The sequence below is a fragment of the Armigeres subalbatus genome, chromosome 2 (genome assembly GCF_024139115.2).
Source record: "Armigeres subalbatus isolate Guangzhou_Male chromosome 2, GZ_Asu_2, whole genome shotgun sequence".
Classification (NCBI taxonomy): Eukaryota; Metazoa; Arthropoda; class Insecta; order Diptera; family Culicidae; genus Armigeres; species Armigeres subalbatus.
In genome coordinates this window covers 291867178-291884018 of record NC_085140.1, presented here as the reverse complement: position 1 = coordinate 291884018, position 16841 = coordinate 291867178, and the positions used below count along the sequence as shown (strand labels likewise).

Genomic DNA, 16841 nt, shown 5'->3' with positions numbered 1-16841 from the left:
AGTTGACTTTCAATGGTAAGAGTTTTTGTGTTTTACAATTTACTTCATGTGCAAATGTCGTTTACTTGATTTTATCCCTAGCGAGCAACGTTGGTTCGACAACGTTGGTCGCGAATGATGTCTCTGTAAATCTAAGTAAGTTTATTTTATTTCGTCGACCGGATAAAACAAGATCCTTTCATCACTGTGGCATAATCACTTTTTGTGGAATCAAGGTACCCATTAATACATTTTTAAGCGTGCACTGCATGATTTGAACAGTTTTCAACTATATATTCGCCCATCATTGATTGGCATTTCATATTCCTACGAAACATTCGATCAATAAAACGCAGCTACACAAACGATGACTCCTCCCCACAACGAACATCCCAATAGTATCGAGCGTGTTGGTTGACTTATCTGCTCTTAGTATGGAAATTACGTAATGCCTTAAATTTCCTCAAAGCTTGAGCAAAGGATCTTTTTGGTGGGCTTTACTCATACCGCGTTACGTAATTTGTGTACAATGCCTTATTGCAAATCCGAGGTATGATTATTTTTCATTATCCGTAAGCATTACTCATTGCAGGCATTATGATAGTTTCACAAGAAAACAATGTAATACAATACATATCTGGTATTTGTTTGAACATTATTCTAATTTATGCTTATCGTTGTTGCCAAGATTTTATTTGCAGAATGGGGTTTTGATGTTTTTCTTACTGTGTTGTACAAACTAATTTTCTAATTTTCCAATAAATTATATAGAAGTGTTTGCACGTAAGTTTTGTAAAAAAAAATACACAGAAAACTCACAAGCATGTATCGAAATTCTATAGAAGTTTTTGCTCCACACAATTTGAAAATATTCGGAATCTGATTCTCCAATGTTAACGTTTGGATAGATTTAGCAAAGAACCTTTTCAAGTGATACGGAAAGTGTCGGAAGTTGAAAAGGTGGGGCTAGTACTGGCGTCCCCCTAGTACTGGCAGGGCTAGTACTGGCAGACCCTCAATTAGGCATGCTTTTCCAACAAAAACCAACACTTGTTACATACTTATAAGGAACAAAACGACATTTCTGCTTGGACCAAAAAATGTGCTTGCTGAAACCTGCTTAAGGAAAAGAAACAGTTAAGTTAAAGTTAAATTAAGTCAAAACTGCGATTTTTATGCTGTACTTTTTTACAAAAAATTGTAAAATAAGTATAATTCCCTATAAAATCTATTCTAAACAGAGAACTCATTGTGTATTTCGACTCGACAGCACTATTGTGTGATGGGATTTCGATTCGAGATTCGCAATTAGGCCTCTGGTTTTCAACACAATGGTTTTTACCTCCCTATCAACTTTGGAGAAGATGAAACTTTCTGAATCTCTTAGATTCAGATTCTTAGATATTTAATACCTACACCCAACCGGTGGTTGTTAGATTTTGCAACAATTCTGTATAAGAATCTACCAACACCTGTATAAGAACTGGGCATATGCGAAATTGCTAGATTCTTATACAAATATTGTATAAGAATCTAACAATTTTGTAAGCTTTTCTCACATTTTTTGTATAAGAATCTAACAATTTCGCATATGCCCAGTTCTTATACAGGTTTTGGTAGATTCTTATACAAAATTGTTAGAAAATCTATTGGGTGTACTACTGATATTCCAACTCGATAAATTAAAAAAAAGGGCTTTTTTGGAAAAGCCCTTCCTTGAAACAAAACAAAAATAACTAGGAAGTGATTAAAACTAATGATAAGATATTTGATCTCTTTGATAACTATGGTCCCTTCATCTGTTCGAAATGCAATTATTAAATTGTACATTTCTATGTCATTGTGTATTCACGTTTCTATTTGTTTTTATTTTTACGATTATTATTTATTTAGTTGTATCCGGTGAGTACACACCCAATACTATACGGATAACAAATTAATCATTGCAACCCAGCGGGTAATTGGAAACTAGTTTAATTCTAATTGTTCCATGTTCTCACTTGCTGTACAATTAGATGTCAACTACTAACACACGTAGGCCTCGTTACTAACCATTTTTCAATCAAATTCGTTATCAACATTATTCAACATTCATCAACTGCTTTTCTACTTAGTATCACACTATGTTTGCTTGCGTGTTTCTGTTGTCCGATTTGTATTTCTCTTTCTCTTCCTAAACCACCAATCCGCAGAACGCAAATATTAGGTTTATTCAATTGGCTCGATCCAACCCGGCGAACTTTCAACCTGATCCACTAATTCCGGGACACTGCTCTAACGTTCCAATGTACGAGTTTTCGTCTGCATCTTTGTCCCGCGAGACGCAGTGATGTTCACAGGTTACCGATGTAGCATTTTTTTTCTTTCTACACAACTTACACGAGTCGAACCCAGTATGGTTCAAATACGTTTCAATAAGGCTGTTATGGTAGTGCTTAGTTGATGGCAGCTTTTGGTGTATTTTTGATGGGATTATTGATATGTTTATGGACAAACTAATGTTGCGCTTTTGAGTAGTCCTCAAAACTAAGTGATAGAAATCTAACTAACTTTAATCATTATAACTGTTTTGTTTGAGCTCATTGCTACTGCTTGATCTACTAATCCTCCCATGCGGATTGTGTGCTTACAAAGTTACCGATTATAACCTAACGTAGTTTAAGATTTACGTAACGTTTTATTTCAGCAAACCTACATTCGATAACCCTTAATTCATCCCATATTTACTTTTAAGTAGTCTATTAATCTGAATTGCCGTGCCCAAGTGAGATATTATAGTTCTTTCATAAACAATAACGAGACCACATATTGTTTATGCAAAAATCTCAAACCCCCTGCTTCACATGTAAGCCTGGCCTGAAGCTAATTATCATCCAACCTGACAAGCAAAATAATTCCCAATTTGCTATTTCCGTCCTCCGCCCCTTTATCTCTCTCTCTTTCGTACACGAAAAACGAAAACAAAAAAAAAGTATATCGGTTGAAGTTTGTTGCAATTTTAATCAAGTTGACCGAAATCAAAACCAAAACGCCAGAAAACCCAACACGAATCACATTTGCTCAGATCCAAGGTTAGTTGAAGTTATCATTTCTATCCTTACTTCCGCGATGTCGATGTAAGTTGCTTACAACATTTTCATTCTAGTCTTTGTTTTTAATTATTTTTTGTTCCACTTTATTGTCTTCCTCTACTGCTGTCGATACATTTTTTAGATTTTTTTTATTTTCATGTTTTGTTTTCATCGTATACTTCTTTATTTTAAACAGTTTTTTTTTGTGATTGTAGTATATCGGTTAAGGATTACATTTAAGGACTATTAGCAACGATTGTGAACAATGAAAATATTATTTCCAAATGAATATAATATTGGAGACCAGACAAGAAACTACCGAAGATGGTTGTCACAGCTGCCAGATGCTATCCACCTCAAATTTCCGAGTGGACGTCTTGGTAATCAACTACTGGGTGTTCAACGTCGTTCTGTTGATTCTATGGGTGTTTGGAGGTTGCGGGTTCGACTCCAAGGTTTTACTTTTTTTTTTAAGGTGAACCGCGAGGTGAGAGGAAAAAAACGCGAGGTGAGAGCTAGGTCGACCATTGTGGCAGACATTTTTGGACTATGTCGTGATGGTTCTTAAAACAGTTTTGGTAAATCCATTCTCAAATATCAATGATGAGCCCTCCTGCTCAAGCTGAGCCCTCTTGCAGTTTGCGATATTGGACGATAGCGGCCATGGACAATTTTCTCTAAATTTCCATTAACCTGTGAATATCCTTGATGTCAACTTCTGCTTGTTGCTTCTTATGGATGCAAAATGTAAACAAGTCGAATTGGAACGGCTTTTGACTGTTCGATTGGAAACAAGATGGCGTGTTCACTGATCACCTATTCTAGTATTTCTTGTATGTAGACCTCGGCAAAGTCATTCGGCATCTTGCAGACCAGTACTGGTATTTTTCGTGACTGTCATGTGAAAGCGAAAACAGTTGCATTTTCATTTTCAAGAGACCAAATGAAAATGTAGCCGTCTCCCGGTCACCTGTCACATTACAAGCAGTCATGATGGGAATGTTGCTTTGTTTTGAAATCTAAATTTCTAAATAGTTTTAATAGATCTGTGCAAATAACGATGACTAGTCGATAAAATGATTATATTGTTCCTGATTTTCGAGCTAGAAATAACATTATTGAAGGAGAAACAGCCGGTTTACAATAGTTTAATGCGCTTTCATGAAATAAAAATCCGTGAAAATTTGGCAGAATTCCTTTCATTGTTTTTGTTTTCTATGAAAACGGGAGAGAATAAAATGTAAATATCGTGTGACCTCTCTCAATGAAAATGAAAATCTCAGTACTGTTGCAGACTATATGCTATAGTATTGAGTCACGTGATTAACGATAAATTGAAGCCGCTAAGATCAAAAAATGTAAAAAAGTACGTTTTTCCATACTTGGTTTTGGTAAATCCATTCTCAAATATCAATCATGAGCCCTCTTGCAGTTTGCGATTTCAAAGGAAAGCATCTATGGACAATTTCTCTAAATTTCCATTCTTGTGAATATCCATGTTATTTTTTTTTCTTATTATTATGAAGGAAAATACTAAAATATCTTCCGAATTACCGAGAGGAATATCTTCCGAATTTCCGAAGAGAATTTCTGATAGAAAATTTCCTAAGCGAAATTCTTTCTAAGGGAAACTTCCAAAATGAGATTCCTCCAAATTTCCTAAGCTAAATTCCATCAAATTTCTAATAGAAATCTAAGAGAAATTCATTTGAATTCTGAAAGGAAGTTTCTCCAAATTTCTCGAAGAAAATTCCTTCAAATTTCTGATAGAAAATTTCTCCGAATTTGCGAGTTTCTCTCCGATTTTCAGAAGGAAATTCCTTCAAGTTTTTGAAAGATTTTTTTTCAGAATTTTCGAATAGATATTCTTTTGAATTTCGATGGGAAACTTCTTCGAATTTCCAAAAGGAAATTCCTCCAAATTTCTGAAGCGAAAATTCTTTAAATTTCTGATAGAGAATTCTGCGAAATTCTTCAAAAATTCCGAGGAAAAATTCCTCCGATTTTATTTAAGGGAAATTCCTCTGAATTTTCAAAATTGAAATTCCTTCGAAGAGAAATTCTGATAGAAAATTTCTCCTAATTTCCGAAGCGAAACTCTTTCGAATTCCGAAGAGAAACTGCTCCGAATTTCCAAAATGAGATTCCTCCAAATTTATTTTTAGAATTTTCAAAGGAAAATTATTTTCAATTCCAAAAGAAAGTTTCTCCAAATTTCTCAAAGAAAGTTCCTTCAAATTTCTGATAGACAATTTCTCCGAATTTCCGAAAAGAAACTCTTCCGATCTACAGAAGAATTTTTTTTTCTAAATTTTGAAAGAAGGTTTCTCTGAATTTCCGAAGGTAAATTCTTTCGAATTTCGAAGGGAAACTCCTTCGAATTTCCGAAAGGAAATTCCTCCAAATTTTCGAAGCGATAGTTTTTTAAATTTCTGACATAAAATTCTGCGAAATTCTTCAAAAAATCCGATGGAAAATTCCTCCGATTTTTCAAAGAGAAATTCTTCCGTTTCTCAGAAATGAATTTCTTCCTAATTTCCGAAGAGAAATTCTTCCGAATTTTCCAAAGGGAATTTTTGATAGAAAATATCACCGAATTTCCGAAGCGAAAATTGAATTCTTCTTCGAATTTCCAAAGTGAAATTATTTTGGATTCCGAAAGAAAGTTTCTCCAAATTTCTCAAGGAAAATTCCTTAAAATTTCTGATAGAAAATTTCTCTGGATCTCCGAAGAGAAACTTCCGATTTTCTGAAGGAAAATTCCTACAAATTTCTTAAGGATTTTTTTTTTCGAATTTCCGAAGAGAAATTCTTTCGAATTTCGAAGGAAAACTCCTTCGAATTTCCAAAAGGAAATTCCAACAGGGAATTCCTCCAAATTTCCGAAACGAAAATCGTTCAAATTTCTGACAGAAAATTCTGCGATATTGAAAATTTTTCCGTATTTCCGAAGGGAAATTCTTTCGAATTTCGAAGCGAAACACCTTCAAATTTCCAAAACGAAGTTCCTCCAAATTTCCGAAGCGAAAAGCCTTCAAATTTCTGAAAGAAAGTTTCTCTAAATTTCCGAAGGGAAATTCTTTCGAATTTCGAAGGGAAACTGCTTCGAATTTTCGAAGCGATAGTTTTTTAAATTTCTGACAAAGAATTCTGCGAAATTCTTCAAAAAATCCGATGGAAAATTCCCCCAGTTTTTAAAGAGAAATACTTCCGAATCTTCGAAATGAATTTCTTCCTAATTTCCGAAGGGAAATTCTTCCGAATTTCTGAAGGGAAATTCCTCCCAATTTTCAATAGAAATCTTCTTCGAATTTGCAAAGGAAATTATTTTGAATTCCGAAATAAAGTTTCTCCAAATTTCTCAAAGAAAATTTCTTCAAATTTCTGATAGAAAATTTCTCCGAATTTCCGAAGTGAAACTCATCCGATTTTTAGAAGGAAAATTTCTCCGAATTTCCGAAGGGAAATTCTTTCGAATTTCGAAGGAAAACTCCTTCGAATTTCCAAAAGGAAATTCCTCCAAATTTCCGAAGCGAAACTTCTTCAAATTCTTCCAAAATTCCTCCGATTTTTTTAAGGGAAATTCCTCTGAATTTCCAAAATAGAAATTCCTTCGAAGAGAAATTCTTCAGAATTTTCGAAGGGAGTTTCTGATAGAAAATTTCTCTGAATTTCCGAAGCGAAATTCTTTCGAATTCCGAAGCAAAACTGCTCCAAATTTCCAAAGCGAAGTTCCTCCAAATTTCTGATAGAAATCTTTTTCGAATTTCTAAAGAGAAAAAAATTCAATTCCGAAAAGAAGTTTCTCCAAATTTTTCAGAAATTACAGAAATTGGAAGGAATAATTTCTGATAGAAAATTTCTCCGAATTTCCGAAGAGAAACTCTTCCGATTTTCTGAAAGAAAATTTCTTCGAATTTCCGAAGGGAAAATCTTTCGAATTTCGAAGGGAAACTCCTTCGAATTTCCAAAAGGAAATTCCTCCAAACTTCCGAAGCGAAAAGCCTTCAAATTTCTGACAGAAAATTCTGCGGAATTTTTCGTTAATTCCTCCGTTTTTTCAAAGATAAATTCTTCCGAATATCCGAAATGAATTTCTTCCTAATTTCCTAAGGGAAATTCCTTCAAATTTCTGAAAGATTTTTTTTTCCTAATCCTAAAGGAAATTACTCCGATTTTTTTTTCAAAATTTCCATTGGGAAATTCCTCTGTTTTTCCGGAGGAAAGTTCCTCTACTGAGTTTAATTACGGAATATGCCGATGAGAAATTCTTCTGAAACTGAGTTCCGAAAGAAAATTCTTCCGAATTTCCGAAGGAATGTTCTTCTAAATTTTCTAAGGAAAATTCCTCCGAATTCCCGTAAGGAATCTTCTACTTATCTCCGTAGGTAAATTCCCCAACATTTCCGTAGTAAATTTCTCCGAAATTCTTCCCAATTTCCGCAAGGAAACTCTTCCTTATTCCCAAAGGGAAATTCCTCCGAATTTCTAAAGGAGAATTCTTTCGAATTCCCGAAGAGAAATTCCTCCGAATTTCCGAAAAAGAGTTCTTCAAAATTTCCGAGGGGAAATTCCTCCAAATTTCTGGAATGAAATTCCTCCAAATTTCTGATAGAAAATTTCTCTGAATTTCCGAAGAGAAATTCTCTCGATTTCTGAATTCTTTCGATTCTCCAGATTTGAGAAAGAAAGTTCTCCCGAATTCCGAAGAAAAATTCCTCTGAATTGCCGAAGTACAACTCCTCCAAATTTCTGATAGAATATTTATCCGAATTTATGAAGGGAAGTTCCGAAGAGAAATTTCTGCGAAGATCTGAAAGGAGATTCCTCCGAATTTCCGAAGCGAAATTCTTCCATATTTCTGTTAGAAAATTTCTCCGAATTTTCGAAAGGAAATTCTTCTAAATTTTCAAAGAAAAATTATTCCGTATTTCCAAAAAGAAATATCTTCGAATTTTGGAAACGAAATTCTTCCAAATTTCCAAATGGTAATTCTTACGAATTTCAGAAAGAAAATTCTTCCGAATGGCCGAAGGGAAATTCCACCGAATTTATTAATTTCCAAGGGGAAATTCCTCTGATTCTACAAATCGTTCAGAATTCCAGATGGGAAATTCTTCTGAATCTTAGAAGGAAAATTCTTTCGAGTTCCGATGTGAAATTCTTCCGAATTTCCGAAGGAATATTCTTCCAAACTTTCTAAGGGAATGTCTTCCGAATTTCCGAAATTCTTCGAAATTTTTTGATGGAAAATTTTTCTGATTTTGTTAAGCGAAATTTTTAAAATTTTCTGAAGGAAAATTCCTCAAAATTTCTGATAGAAAATTTCTCCGAATTTTCTATTTCCGAAGGAAAATTCTTTCGATTCTCTGAATTTATGAAAGGAAAATCTATCGAATTCCGAAAGGAAATTCCTTCAAGTTTCCGAAGCGCACAAATTTCTGAAGAGTAATTCATCCAAATTTCTGATAGAAAATTTATCCGGAAAATTCCTTCAAATTCAGTAGAGAAATTCCTCCGAATTTTTGAAAGGAGATTCCTCCGAATTTTTGTAGCAAATTTCCTCCAAATTCCTGATAGAAAATTTCTCCGAAATTCTTTCGATTTCTAAATTGTTTCAATTCTCCGAATTTCAGAAGGATTTCTTTCGAATTCCGAAGAGAAATTCCTCCGAATTTCTGAAAGAAGATTCCTCCGAATTTCCGAAGCTTCATCCAAATTTCTGTTAGAAAATTTCTCCGAATTTCCGAAGCGAAATTCCTATGAAAGGCAATTTTCCAAAGGAAAACCAAAGGGAAATTCCTCTGAATTTCTGTAGTGAATTTCCAAATGATAGAAAATTTCTCCGAATTTCTGAAGGGAAATTCTTTCGATTTCTGAATTCTTTCAATTCTCCGAATTTCAGAAGGGAAATTCCTCCGAATTTCCAAAGCGAAATTCCTCCAAATTTCTGGAGGTAAATTCTTCCAAATTTCTGATAGAAAAAAATTCCAGAAAATTTCCAGAAATGTTTCAAAACTCTCAAGGGAAATTTCCTCCAACTTTTCTATGGGAAGTTTTTATGAATTTTCTATGGGAAGTTTTAGAGATGTTCCTCCGATTTTTAAGGGAAATTCCTCCAAATTTTTCAAAGAATGTTCTTCAAATTTCTGAAAGAAATTTCTCCGAATTAGCGAATTTCATTAAAAATATTCTGAATCTTAAAAGGAAAGTTCTTTCGAGTTCTGATGTGAAATTCTTCCGAATTTCCGAAGAAGTATTCTTCCAAATTTTTGAAGGGAAATTCTCCAAATCCAATTACGAAGGGAAATTCCTCCAAATAACTGAAGGTAAATTTCTCCAAATCTCTGATAGAAAATTTCTATGAATTTCCGAAGGAAAATTCTTTCAAATTTACAAAGCGAAATTTCTCCGAATTTCCGGAAGGCAATTCTTCAAAATTTTCTAGGGGAAATTCCTTCAAATTTCAGAAGGCAAATTCCACTGATTTCACAAAGGGTTGTTCCTCTACCGAAATTTCCCGATGAAAAATTCTTCTAAATCTTCAAAGGAAAATTATTTCGAGTTCGAAATAGAAATTCTTCCGAATTTCCAAAGACATATTCTTCCAAATTTCTGAAGGCGAATTCTTCTGATTCCATGATGAGAAGTTCCTTTACCGAATTTCTTAAGAGAAATTGTCCAGAATTCGCGATGAGAAATTCTTCTACATCCACATTTTTTTTCGATTTTCGGAAGGAAAGTTTTTCCGAATTCCCGAAAGAAATTTTTCCAAATTTTCGAAGGGAAATTCCTCCGATTTTTTTAAGGGAAATTGTTCCAGATGTCCAGTTGAGAAATTCTTCTAAATCTTAAAAGTAAAATTCTTCCGAGTTCCGATGGGAAATACTTCAGAATTTCCGATAGAATATTCTTCCAAATTTCCAAAGGGAAATTTCGCCGAATTTCCGGAAGAAAATTCTTCAAAGTTTCCGAGGGAAAATTCCTCCTACTTTTGGAAGAAAAAATCTTCCTAATTCCAAAAGAAAAATTCTTCCAAATTCACGACGGGAATTCCCCCGGATTTTCCGAAGAGGAATTCCTCCAAATTTCTGAATGAAATTTGTCCGAATTTGCAAAGGGTAATTTTTTTGAATTCCCGAAGGGAAATTTCATCGAATTTCCGAAAAAAAATTCTTCAGAATTTCCGAGGGGAAATTCCTTTGATTTTTCGAAGAGAAGTTGCTGTACCAAATTTCCATAGGGAAATTGTTCAGAATTCCCGATGGGAAATTCTCCTGAATCTTCAACGGAAAATTCTTCCGAATTTCCAAAGACATTTTTTTTCAAATTTTCGAAGCGAAATTCTCCATAATTTCCGAAGGGAAATTTGAAGGAAATTCGAAATGAAATTCTTTAAATTTTCTTAGGGCATATTCCTCTAAATTCCAAATAGAAAATTTCTCCGAATTTCCGAAAGGAAATTTATTCGAATTGCCAAAGGGAAATTTTTTAAAATTTACGAGGGGAAATTCCTCTGATTTGTTTAAGAGGACTTCTTTCGCATTTCTGAAGGGATTTTTTCTCTAATTTCCCAAGGCAAATTCCTCCGAATTTCTGAACGGAATTCCTTCGGATTTCCAAAGAATAATTCTTTTTTTACTCGAAAAAAAATCTTCCAAATTTCCGAGGAGAAATTTTTCTGAATTTCCGAAGGGAAGTTCCTGTACCGAATATTGTTAGGGAAATTGTTCAGCATTCCCAAAGGGATATTCTTCTGAATCTTCAAAAGAAAATTCTTCCGAATTTCCCAAGGAACATTCTTCCAAATTTACGAAGGGTAATTCCTCCGAATTTTCTTCAAATATCCGTAGAGAAACTTCTCACAACTACCGTAGTCAAATTCCTCCGAATTTTCAAAAGGAAATTTCTGCAAATTTCTAAAGGATTTTTTTTTTCGAGTTTTCTAAGGGAAATTCTTTTGGATTCCTCCGAATTTCCGAAGGCTAATTCTTCCTAATTTGCGCAGGGAAATTCTTGTGAATTTCGGAGGAGAAATTTCCTGAATCTCCGAAGGATAATTTCTTTGATGCTGCTCCTTACCGAATTGCAGACGAGTTAGTTCGTGCATGAAGCCTCGATGATTAAGATTTAAGTATGATTTTACCAACACTGCTCACCTCCACATAAATCGAGCACGATTGCAATCACGATTAAACAACGTGGACAATAATGTTTTTATTTGCTTCAATATTGTTGTTCTAATAAATTATTTAATTTACAAAAATTGTCGCATTTTATAATTCAGATTTTTTTAAATATGAACTAGACAACATGAGCAAATTGCAGAAGTAGTAGAAAGCAGTTTTTTTTCTCATGCTCAATAATGATCCGTTGAGTGCATTGTGCGAGAGTTATGCTCCACCAATCTTATCTTTGTTTATTCGAACATTTGGAAGTATATTTTCATTGATATTGCAATCCTATATCATAGTCAAAAAAAAGGCGTCAAAACTATTTTCTGTTCCATTTTCGTTCGGCATGGGTTTGGACTCAGGTTAGCACCAATTCCCTTCTCTCAATAACTCAATTACCTCACTGACCGTGTTCTACTTAGTCTTAAATATGTTTTTCCCTTTACTAATGAGTGTGAGAGTGTGTATTTCCATTTTTTTAACTTTAACTTCACTAGTGTTGTTTGTCTTTTCTAACCTTCCACCACTTATACTAAAATAAAAATTTGGTTTCTGTTTTCTACTATCACTTTACTTCAGCATTATATTTTTCCTTTTCCTCCTAAACCGTTTGTGTGTAAACATTTTTGCATCATTAGTTTAATACGCCTTAAGCTCTAAGTATTATTATCGTACTCGTTGTACTCGTATATATATATATCGAAGTATATCCCAGGGTAAATTGCAAAGCAATTATTTTTTTTTCTTTTTGATATTGTGAAATGATATACTTAGTATTGAATTGATTGAAAACAGAATAAAGAATATACACATTTGTATGCTTTGTCACCACCGTTTTGCAAGTGCTTCCCCAGTGGTACTAATCCTTGTTCCGATTTGCTTTCTCTTCCCTTTTCTGCCTTTCACCCTGCCAATGCGTGTCGGGTGCATTGTTCCGTAGGTGGCCTCATTGCGCAGATTCCAGGGGTACCGGGCATGGGTATGGTGTTCCCGGGACCGCCCATGTTGCCGATGCTGCCTCCCCGTTTCCGGTGATCAGTTCAGGCCCCAGTGGTGCTGCAGGCTGCTGGCCCTCTGTTGAACTTCGGCCTGCCGATTGTGTATCCATGAGTGCACCCCGATACGAAAAGCGAATGAGATCATGCAGCACTGCAGCAGCAAAGCACTCAAAACGGGAGGATACGGAATGGATGCCCCAGCTACGGCAGGATCTTCATCGACTCTCCATACCAAGCAAGTGGCAATTTTTCCTCTATAATATTTTATAAAATCCTAAATACCTAGTGGGTAGTACTAAGATAGTAAGGCCTTACATAGTTTTCTAAAGCGTGGGTTGTTACGAGTTTCGAAAGATTCTCTCTTTGCTTTCCTTTCTGCAATTCAGGTAGAGATAACAGCTTATAACGATATCAAGATATTAGTGGACTATAGTAATTTAATGTCAGGATATTCTTAAAATATAATGAACACAGCTTGAAGCTGTTGACTTGTTGGTAGTGCCATTCGCTGCCGAACGCTGTAATTGATGTTAGAATGTGTCTCATTAATCTATACTCATTGAACAGTGATTAATTGTAAAGTATTCGTGTCGTGTTAGGGTATTGATGCTTTCGAGTTTATTCTACCCATGATAATGGAATCGCATACGAACAAGCGTAACATTGGTGAGATTTTAATTGATCAAGAAATTTAATGGTTTTAAATGTCGCCATCTATTCGGCACATCTGTATTTCATTATGCTGGTTATAACCGATTATTAATTGATATCACATTATTTGTTGATGAATAACTCTAAATGTTCCGAGTGTTATAATTGTTCGTATGTGATGGCTTGTTTTCGGTCAGTTCCAACCATAATGCAAGATAAGATGACAGTCTTTTAAAAGCTCGTCTAGAAACACTCATCATTCATATCGGATAAACAATACAACACCCAGTAGTTCTGTTATACCAATGATTAAATAGCACTCAAAGTCGAAAATAATCCTTAATAGTAGCGTACGTATATGTATATTCGACAGGTTCACTCCAACACGTATCTCCGAGATAAATTATTATCCACGAAACTGAGCGCAAACAGATAAGCAATGCTTTCGACTACTATTTTCCACTAGAGCCTGGTTTGTTAGAGACACTGCTAAAACGCGATGGCCTTCCTCTGCGTAAGTCACAAAAGGGGTATGTCACTCAATTACTTTCTACTAGTATGTACCAAGTTTAAATAGTATCAAGCCTTTTGTCTATACACGATGAGAAGTACGCGTGAAATGCGGATAAATTAGAGGGAACAAATGTGGATGTTACCACATTGTATGCTGGAAATTATAGAACAACTTTAGACACAATATCAATTTTGGAGCATGAATTTTCGATGATAAACAAGTTAGCTTTCTACAGGGAGGTAAAATTTTGCTCAAAGGGACACGATTTCCTCCTTATATTTCTCATGTTTTCTAATCCAACAGTAATCATTCAAATCTTACAATAATCGAATCAGTTCACATTGTTCGAAGAAGCATGCGATAGAAATCGATCAAAGTTCGGAACTAGATCCTGTTAAGTCCTAAAACAAACGCATTACTAACCGTTCCCCGTAGACCTAAGTTTATTTCTTTCGAATCGACTCTGTGACTTCCACCAATAACCGATGTTTACTCTGTATGTTTCATTCGAACAGAAATTGCGTAATCCTTAGCATTTCCGAGTAGCGAATGATCCCCTCTGCTTTGCGGAAACGTGAGAGTAAAACAAACAGATATGAAAAAGTAGGTACACATATGACTGTAAAGACTCACTCGACGCAAGGTAAGGGGTTCACAATTTTATCCATATAATATGCCTAATCAGATACCGAAATCTACAACACTTTCGTAGTAGTTAAGATACCTAAACATGCCATTTCTGAACTGGTTCGGTGCGCGTCCTGTCCAGTGTTCAGTCATGTGCGTCGGAATACGCAAAGCGGGCAGCTGTGTTACAAACAGAGCAAGTATTGACCTAACTTGAATCGAACGTTTTTCGAAACCCAGCGATACCTTGCGTGGCAACTTTGGCAGCTATGTAATCGAGCAGCAAGCTCCTTCATTGAATTGAATTGCTTGTTACAACGTATATTTAATTGACAAATTGTTCAATGTGCCAGCAGCCATGGTTCATAGCATTGGCCTTCGTTTCACTTTCCACCATTTTTCGTACAATTGTTTTTCCGTAATTCATTTTGGTTAAGTTTGTAACAGTCACTAAACTGTAGTCATAATCTGAGGTCAATTTTGCGTACACTTGTGAAAAACTTCAATCATGTAACCAGTGCTGCAACGCACTATTTTCTGTTGGTTGGTGAAGGCTTTCATTGTGCGTGTGTTTGTGTTTCCAACAATTGTACTTTTTACTTGGATGATACCACATCAAAGGTATTTATTATTAGCTGTTCTCTAATCGTCTTACACCATTATTAGTGTCGATTTATTGTTTGTTTACTTTTATCAATGCTATGCTGCGTTCCAAAATTATAGATATTTAAAATAAAAGACAAGTACCTACTTGTATTGCATATGTCAATAGAAAACGGCTTATTCCCATAAATTTGTAGTGTTTTCCGATTTTGGTAGGGTGGGGTTTCAAAAAAGTGTTCTCCATTTAGAAAGGTTGTGGTATCCCATTTCATCATTTGCGAGTAGACGATTGCTTGGTATAAGTTACTTACTTATGGTCATTTCCTCCCAGACACACAATTAATCCGCAGAAAAGTAGAAACTATTCCATCACTATCCTAACTGTTTATCATTTCCAATGTACTAATCCATCACTCTTCGAACGCGTAAGTACACACCTGTTTTATTTTCTCATTCCTATTTTATTATTACGATCATATCTCAAACGACCGTCCTAAACCCTTGAATATCATCACAGCCAAAGGCAAGTAACCATTATTACATTTTGGAATGAAAATAGTCGTAATGGCAGGCGAACATTATTTGTAAAAATTATGTATGGCATATGGTTGGTCATGGATTTCTATGGAAGGTCAACAGAGTAAATTATAAATACGCAACTCAATCAACCTGATTGGCTGGTTTCGAAGACATGCAATGCCAAGCTGCAGAGAGCTCATCAATTATGAATAAAGCGAATGCGAATTTGGTGGATCTGCTGACTGATTTGAGCCTTTTGTAACGGTGAGAAAGATCCCGAAAAGCCAAACGCAATGAAGAAAAAAACAACGGAAAAAGGTTTGTTGAAATCTTTGAATCAGAAAAGCCATGATGTCTGCTGCCGGATCTCGGTGCTTTTTCTCGGAAATGTTCAGGGTACTTCTGCTTGGACGACAATTGATGTGAGTGGTCAGCCAGAGGATCGATCACGAAATTAGAATCATGCTGATCTCAACTAATTCTTCTCCATTGCTCGGTTGACGACTGGTTACTGTTGATCCCATCCAAGAAGCTGACTCAGGATTTCTTCTCGAGCTCCCGGTCCCAGAATATCCATGTTAAGCAATCTGCACCGAGCAGGGTGTGGAAGAAGATTCAGTGGATCATGCCATGGCAAGTGACGCAGGGCCATTTAAATAATCCTGTGTTGGACACGTCCAATTCTCAGGTACCATATCACGTCATTCGAGGTACAAACGATAAAACTGATTCCTTGGTTTTTTTCTACAAGGAGTAATGCATTGGACACTGACCCAGCGCACGCGTTGTAGTTGCCAAGCTACTACATGGCAGTGTACCGGAGTGTGAGACTCTTATCCACTTATCCCTCCTTGGGCTCCAATCCTAATTTCTCCCCGGGACAGCTTTTCAGCATTACTTCTGGAGGATAGGCTCTACTTGATATACACATTCATACCATTTGAGAATTACTTGGATGCTCACTCTAACACTCTAATGCCATGCCTCCAAGAGTCTATCGGTGGTAACTGCCTGGGCCTACGGATACTGCGCTACTACACTTTTTCCTCAGCACAGGCCGATCACTCACTCTTCTGCCGAAGCAGACCACGCGCTACCCTTCCGAAGTAGGGGCACTTCCCGTGCACCACTTGTGCTTCACTGTGAGTGTGTGGATTCAACCCACTACCACCCTGCCGCCAAAGCAGCTCAACACAAGCAGATCACTCGCTCTCTGCTGAAGCAGCTCACGCACTACCCTACCGAAGTATGGACACTCCCCATGCCAGTTGGCACTCAATGAGCTCCTGTGCGCTTTGAGCGCCACACGGTCACTTTGATAGGGCCTGCTTACGGACACATGTAGCATTTTGTAAAAGTTGAACAGAGCTCAATATCAAACCCCACCACGTCCTAGGCAGGCCCCCTAACTCGCAGAGGCCGTGAGGAGGGTTCGTAAAGCCTTTGGACATAGTCCCTGCAGGCTGCCCTGATAGAAATGATTCCTACGAATCAGTGATCGAATCAGCGCAAAGTACAAGGACTTCAATAAGTGCGTATCGGTGAAGTCCTTCGCAGTTTTAGAAATGAACCCCAGCTGGCGGTTTGCCTTGGCAATTATCGACGTATAATGAGCGTTGATCGTCAATTTTGGGCCCAAAACAACTCCGAGATCCGTAACCTCCGCAACTTTTCAAGTGTGGAATGGTAATCAAACAATAATGGT

The 16841-nt window shown here is 36.1% G+C and overlaps 1 protein-coding gene and 1 long non-coding RNA gene across 5 annotated transcripts in view; both read left to right on the top strand.

The window, feature by feature from the left end:
* The window catches only part of LOC134212405 (BUB3-interacting and GLEBS motif-containing protein ZNF207), a 48579-nt gene extending 35833 nt beyond the window's left edge, over positions 1–12746 (top strand). For all 4 annotated transcript variants that reach the window (XR_009979268.1, XM_062690235.1, XM_062690234.1 and 1 more), the window contains one exon: positions 12165–12746. Coding sequence is in view for 3 of the 4 variants with exons in the window: in XM_062690235.1 (XP_062546219.1) it covers positions 12165–12259 (95 nt within the window). In the remaining variant the exon portion in view is untranslated. The remainder of the gene's footprint in view (positions 1–12164) is intronic.
* Positions 12747–13246: 500 nt separating this feature from the next.
* On the top strand, positions 13247–14790 carry LOC134212410 (uncharacterized). The gene is made up of 2 exons (XR_009979270.1): positions 13247–13403; positions 13903–14790. It is a non-coding gene; the product is annotated as an uncharacterized LOC134212410 (long non-coding RNA).
* The last annotated feature ends 2051 nt before the right edge of the window (positions 14791–16841 follow it).